The sequence below is a fragment of the Mobula birostris genome, chromosome 5, assembly GCF_030028105.1.
Source record: "Mobula birostris isolate sMobBir1 chromosome 5, sMobBir1.hap1, whole genome shotgun sequence".
NCBI classification, from domain to species: domain Eukaryota; kingdom Metazoa; phylum Chordata; class Chondrichthyes; order Myliobatiformes; family Myliobatidae; genus Mobula; species Mobula birostris.
This window is the reverse complement of record NC_092374.1, coordinates 159924653-159932151: the sequence shown is the minus strand read 5'-3', so window position 1 is coordinate 159932151 and position 7499 is coordinate 159924653. Positions and strand designations below refer to the sequence as shown.

The 7499-nt window shown below is 42.6% G+C and overlaps 1 protein-coding gene across 1 annotated transcript in view; it reads right to left on the bottom strand.

The window, feature by feature from the left end:
* Positions 1–3072: 3072 nt before the first annotated feature.
* Positions 3073–7499, bottom strand: part of mzt1 (mitotic spindle organizing protein 1) — a 34993-nt gene continuing 30566 nt past the window's right edge. The window contains exon 3 of the mRNA XM_072257311.1: positions 3073–5651. Coding sequence (XP_072113412.1) covers positions 5628–5651 — 24 coding nt within the window. The 3' untranslated portion in view covers positions 3073–5627. The remainder of the gene's footprint in view (positions 5652–7499) is intronic.

Below are 7499 nucleotides of genomic sequence, written 5' to 3'. Positions count from 1 at the left end.
ACGAGAATGACTTGCGTTGAACAGTATCTTAAATATGCCGGCTCCACAGAGATGTAATCAGAAACAAAAACCTTGGCTAATAATACCTAGCAAATGTGCATATCATTACAAAAGGATGCATTCATTTAAATATTTTGGATCTGGAAAGGATATCTTGAGATCAATTAAATATAAGCTTTGGTCTTGAAAGAATTTCAGAATAAGCAACTTCGGACATTACAGCTTAAGCGATATATTGTATGAACACAAGGTCATATTTATACATTCAGATAGGCCAAATGCTATGAACACAGAAACTAATTTTCCAATAAAATTTTGTCTTCCCATTTAGTGGGAGAGCTTGCAACCATTTAAAGTACCACAGATATTGTAAGGTCTGAGCTTTTTGCTGGCTAGTGATCCCTTCTTGATTGATGCATGTAGGGAGTAACAACACAAGGTGGTAATGATCATTATGGAATTAAGATGGGAGGTCGTGAAACAAAGAATTACATTTCTTCACATCCATGTTACAGCAAGACAGCAAACTGCAGTGTTAAAACAATCTTCCTTTCCTATTCCCCATAATCGAGTCCGAGTTTCCTTCAATAAACCCCATTTCTAACCTCAGTTCTAGTCTATCATTACAGTAGTCCCACATGCCCTGTTATGTGGTGTCATGTTCAGCTTCCACTACTAGCAAATCTGGAAACAGCAGTTTTAATCATACAAATCTCTAATAGGTCACACTCCAATGAAATCAGAACCAAAATGACTAAAAAAGATTATGTCAAACGCCCTACTTTATTGTCAGATCTTTAAAACACTAGGTAAATCCACCCTACAAACCTATTCTCAAATCTTAGAAAGTCTTTTCACCTCAGTAATCTGCATTTTTTTCTTGGATTCCAAGTACAAAGTTAAAACTCAAACTAACAACAACCAATCAAATCCAAGCACGCCTATCCTTTGTTTGGGATGTTTGGATTCAACTGCACCCGCATGACTTCTAAATTTCTCAAGTTAGGGGAACTTACAGGAATTTGCAAAGTAAAATGCCTCAATGTGATGCACAGGACAGTTATTAAAACTTTACACAAGCCATTTAAAAATGGGTTACTTGGGCAAAGTGATCAAGAATTTGGTCAACCTGAGAATTTTTGGGGAACATCTTAGAAAAGAGAAAGAAAACTAGAGTGGCTGTGTGGTATAGAGCAGGAATTTCAGAACGTGGGCAACTGAAAGCACAGCTGGCAGACAAAGATGGAAAAAATAGAAACAAGGCAGATAGTAGAGGACTGCAAACTGGGATCTGCATTTACCACTGAGAAAGCTGATGCTACTGCCTTCTTTAAAGACTGATATTAAGGTGCACATTACTTCTTGAGCATTATTGTCAGAACTATCAGGGAAATTGTTAGTCATTATTTCCAAGGCTTTTGTACAAGTTACTTAACCTATGCTGCCACTTACTCCCTAAGTTATTTTCATGATATTGCAACAATATCAGTAAGCTCACTCCACAGTGATCCCCACCACTAAAATTACATTAAGTAAATCCTGTCTAGTAGAAAAGTAAGAAATCAGATCCAAACAAGGCTAACCTTCACAAATAAAGCTTCACACTTGAAAGTGTCCTTATTGTTGGAAAAGGTCAAATGTAAGGGAGTGTTTAAAATGGCGCTGGTGAAATACATCAACGACTTACTGGCAGCAAACAAAACTACTTTATTAATCACACTTTTTCTGGACAATGATTACTGCAATCAATAACCTGTAACTTCCTGTTCAGAACCACCTGTACAACCTGGCATTTTTGTGGTGTCAAAGGTGAAGTCTCAAAGGTGCAGGATGGTTGCACCGTGGCATGTAAAGGCTGAATCAAGATGACTGGGTCTGGGCCAATGTTTGGCCATTTTTGGAACAGACCTGGAGCTGATTCAAAGCGGCGGATCCAAGGAAAGGCAGAGTTAAGGTGGTGGAGTGAGGAACAAGCCAATATTAGACTGATTTAAGCGATGGGTCAATTTGGAACAGTTGGGTACGGCCCAAATCAAGGCAGTGGGGCCTAGGCCCAAGAGCTTAGCGAAGTGGCAGGACCCAGGTCCAAGAGCGAGGAACAAGCCAATGTTTTGCTGATTTAAGCCCCAGGCCAGATCAGAAAAGTCGGAGTGTCAGGGCCGGAGGCAAAAGATTGGCTGGAGTTCAGCTCGCTGCCCGGCAAGATTTCCTCATCTTTGCACTGAACAGATGCTGTGGCCTGCAACGAATGGGCTCCTGGGCCAGCTACGATGACTGGCTTCATGGCTGTGAACTCATTTTTGAGAACTTTAGTTCTGAATATTATTTGCTTACTTTTATTGTTTGCATGATTTGCTTTTTTTTCCACATTAGGTGTTTGAAGGTCTTCTTTTTTAATAGGTTCTATTGGGTTTCTGTTTTGTGACTGCCCACAAGGAGATGAATCTCAACAAGGTTTTATATAGTGTGTGTGTTCGTTGTCCGTCATTTCTAACGATGACATAACCTGTGCGGGATGAGATTTACAGTGAAAAAGCCATTGCACTGGGGCAATTCCACTCTCGCTGCCTCAAAGTTCTTTGTCCAATAGTATACGTATAGTATACATACTTTGCTAGTGTGTAATTTGAATTTACAAGTTCAATTTAACTACCACTCGTCTTTTTTTAATTGATTGTATTAATTGTTGGCAACTTCAGGATCGACAAATAGCAAGATAAGTAATGGGTAAGAGTGTTGCACTGGAGAATTGATGCTTAATTAATATTGCCAGGATTTAAGTAAATTGCATTATTTTCATTAAGTGTTTTTAATTGTGCCCTTGTCTGTGAAAGAGTGTCCAAGTGGAGCTGCAGTTTAATACCTTTGCTTGGAGTTGATACAAAAAACCACAGGGTTAGGACTAAAGATGCAGCATAACTCAAGGCAGCCGAAGAGAACATAAGAATATGCATAAAAATTTTAAATCTTTAAATATAATTCTGTTTTGAGCAAAAAATCTACAATTCTGTGAAAAATTCTGCAAGGCAGATCCCGAATGGGAATATAACATTCAAATATATTTAATCACTTATTTAATACTTTCAAAATTTCTTTTATTACGTGAATACTGCTGCAGACATCTTGAGTGACGATATATTTAATGAAATTTAGTTCACTTTGCATGCAAATTTTTGTAATATTAGCACAGTTCAATTTTAATTGCTTCATTTATGCAAGTACAGATCTGTGAGGAAGAGAAGCGGATGTCAAAGGCAGTGGAACAAGGGTTCCAGGGTGCCTGGACAAAATGGAATCTGCCTAAGCACAAGATCTCATGGGCAGAGTTATGGAGACTAGAGTCCTTCTGTATTTCCTTCCTTTTGCGATCCATGTATGACACCCTTCCTTCACCATTACATCTGTACACATGGGGGATCAGGGAGAACCCGAACTGTAAGTTCTGTGGTCAAAAGGGGACACTGGCTCATATGCTGTCCAGGTGTACAACAGCTCTAACTCAAGGACGGTATAGGTGGCGCCATGATACGGCGCTTCTGGCTCTTGCTGACACACTAGAGTGGGAGAGATGCAAGAAGGGGACGGCTGGCACAGATTTGAGGAAGGCCATCACCTTCATCAAAGAGGGAGCTAGGCCTTTCATAACCAAACAACCAAAGCCCTATCTGTTGCTAATGGCCAGGTCCTGGGAGATGAGGGTCAATGTGGGAAGGAGGTTGCAGTTCCCGGATGTGGTGCACACAACCCTATGCCCGGACATTGTACTGTGGTCAACCAAAGACAAGAAAATAACTCTGGTTGAGCTGACAGTGCCGTGGGAGGAGGGATGGGAAGAGGCCCACGAGAGAAAGGCCTTGAAGTACCAGCCCTTAGTGCAGGAGTGTAAAGACAAGAGAAGGCAGGCATGGTTGTTCCCCGTGGAGATGGGCTGCAGAAGTTTCCCAGCCAGATCAGCATGGTGGTTGTTGTCAGATCTGGGCATGGACGAAAAGCAAGCAGCTTGTGGGATGGGGGAAGAGGCAGAACGAGCCTCTTGTTGGATTTGGAGTAGGCCAGAGGAGGGAAGCTGGAAGCCAGGAGCAGATGGACAGTGATTTGGCCACCACTGCCGGCCCACCAACTAGAGAGTGTCGTGGTTAAGGGTCGAAACACTCTGAAGTTTGGGGACCATCTGATGATATCTGCTCCTGGCTGAAGGCTACGGTTACCTTATAAGGTAACTGGAGAATGCACCCTAACAGGTGTATGTAACAAGAACAAGACGTAGGGACAGAAATAAACAAAAGGCAACTCCGAAAACCACTTTTATATTTGCTCTACAGGGCGGCACGGCAGTGCAGTGGTTAGCATAATGCTTTACCTTTCAGGTGACATGGGTTTAATTCCCGCCACTGCCTGTAAAGAGTTTGCATGTTTGCCCTGTAACTGTGTGGGTTTGCTCCGGGTGCTCCTACAGGCCAAAGATCTGTTAGTTGGTCATTGTAAATTGTCTCGTGATTGGGCCAGGGTTAAATCAGGAACTGCTGGGCAACATGGCTCGAAGAGCCGTAAGTGTCTATTCCATGCTGTATTTCAATAATAAATAAATAAATAGATCATCAAGTATACATTAAGTAATTTGAAAGATTTATTTATATATTTATTTATTTATTTATTTTCAATAGCTACTGTAACATTTACCTGTGTTATTAAAACACATGGCTTGTACTGTATTTTGTAAGAACAACAGTGCTTCAATTATTAGAAAAATTGAAACAAAATTTATGGATAGGTTGGGTATCTATGCAAAGATAATACTTAAAATATCTAACATGCATAAACTTTAACATGTTGATTAACTTGTTTAGGGACAAAACTACATGTTGATATACTGAAACTCTTAATAAAATGCCATACCACTTAATAAAAATAATTCAGAAATTGTAAATCATTGCATTACCAACTATCATTTCAGAATAGCACAAATCATTAGGTTTAATTTTAGAATTGCTTATTATCAGCAGACTGCGACAGCACTGTTTATAATTCTGAAGAGAAAGACAACAATAAATCACTTTTCTTTGTAAATATACAACCATACTTGCATTCCAATTATGATTTAGCTGATGCCTAGTACAATAAAAAATCTCATAAAGGACGAGCTTCAGTATAATCTGTATTTGTACTGTCATGACATGCCTTGAATAGAAAATTTTTTTTAGCTTTTATAAGGCAAAAAAGCTACACACACACACACAGAACAAATACAGTATCAGAGTTAAGATCAAATGCAAACAAGCATTTCCAGACAAGTAATGAAAGTTAAAATGCATTGTATCAGTTTTAGTAACACCCTCTGCAAGAGGTTAGTGCTTGAAACACCATTCTTATTTTTTTCAAAAACACAAATTTCCAAAAAAAATTCATTGAAGCAATACATTTTAAACAGAATTTAACAAATTCATTGTAGTTGACAAATATTTGCATGTCAACAACAGATTACTCCAGTTTACATAATTTAACCTGCCGTGATCATCTCTTATCTTATAAAATTATGCTTTTGCCAACTTTGTACAATCTTTCATCACAATGACTTCTGTGTGACCTCGCGTAGGCACCAAGCTGAGAGCTCCATCACAAAGATGATGTCAACCAGTCATATTCTCTGTAATCTAGGAAGGGAAAAAAAAATGCCAAAATTGAGTACAGGTTCTCAAGTGCAGTATTTTGACATTGCTTCACAGCCTATGTATTTTTGAAAATTGCAATACTATGCCAAATCTGATAGAGCTTAAGTTAACTAGAATTTTACAGTGCTTTTTAATCAAGACAGACCAGAGATTGGTCAGTGATTGTTGCTCGGCAAGACTAAAGGTAAAACTGGAAAAAATGTTAATTCAAACACTGATACAGAGGGAATTTTAGGATGGATATGAAGTTCCCTCAGATTGTACATACGCATTATATTAGGCAATTTGCAGACCTCCTCCTCAACCACCAGGCACTTGAACGTCAGGGCATAACTTCACTCGCCCCATCATTCAAATGCTCCCACAACCCATGAACTCACTTTCAAGGACTCTTTATCTCATGTCTCGACATCTATTCCTTATTTATTATTATTATTTCTCTCTTTTTGTATTTGCACAGTTTGTCTTCTACACTTTGGCTGAAGATGGCGCCGGTAACTGGCGACTTTGCGCGAGCTCTCCCTATCAAACTGCCCTCTCCACTATCCTATACCTGAGAAACCCTTCTAAACCTCCAATTTAGCAAGATAAAGATCAACAACACCCTGGCGAAGCTACTGATCCAGCTGGAGACCACCGTGCCAGAACTGCTTCTTAAACTCCGGACCGCTCCTGGACCCGACCAACGAGGCCCACCACGTTCCCAGAGACCCGCGGTCTGCTACTGTGCCAGAGCACTTGGCAACACGGCCCATTCCGACCAGCACCTCTCCAGAGCAGAGGACCACACAGAAGTGACGGCGGAGATCTCAAGGTGCCCCAGACGCTTCCCTGGAGTGACCATCGTAAAGCCCCGTTGGTGGCCATCCACAGCTGCTGGAAGTGAGGCCTCTGCCGCCGACCTCGGAAATCCAGCCCGAGGCTCGGCTGGAGCGGAGGCCTCCGCAACCGTGACTCGGTTTACAGACTTGTTTCAGCCAGGAGCCCGGCCATCCGGGATTAAGTGTCGGCTTCGGGGCCCGACCCAATTGACAGCCTGGGCCCCTGGCAGCTGGAAGTGGCAGCAGGGCCTCCCCTGTCACTCGGCTCGACCCGGAGTGCCTGACGACACGACCGGCCGATCGATTCCCGCGGGACGCGTCCACCAAACTCAAAGAGCTGACAACCCACTGCATCGATGGAGACCTGGAAGGATGCACTACTTACCGAGGAAGCGTGGGAAAAGAGCTGGGCTGCTGGTGAGATTGAAGCTGGGGGGCTTCAGGGTCCCTATGCCCACCACCCTACTAGCTAATGTGCAAGCCATAGAGAACAAGGTGGATGTTCCTAAAGGGAGACTCACCAACTGCAGGGAGATGCAGAACTGCTGTGTATTCTGTTTCACTGAGACCTGGCTCTCCCCTGCCACCCCCGACTGTGCCATCCGACGGGAGGGATTTTCAATCCATCAGATGGACTGCACGGCGTCTTCGGGCAAGACGAGGGGAGGTGGTGTCTGCCTACTGATCAACACTGGGTGGTGCTCGGACACAGTGGCATTGACAAGCTCCTGCAGCCCGGACCTGGAACACCTGTCGGTGAAGTGTCGTCTCTACTATCTGCCACAGGAATTCACCTCGGTCATACTGACAGCGGTCTACATTCCCCCCCAGGCGGACGTGGAGTGTGCTCTGAACGTACTGTATGTCAACATCAGTGAACTTGAGACCAGGTTTCCGGAGGCTTTGCTTATTACAGCCGGGGACTTTAACCAGGCCAACCTCAGAAAGGCGCTGCCAAAATTATACCAACATGCCTCCTGCCCCACTAGAGGCCCGAATATACTTGACC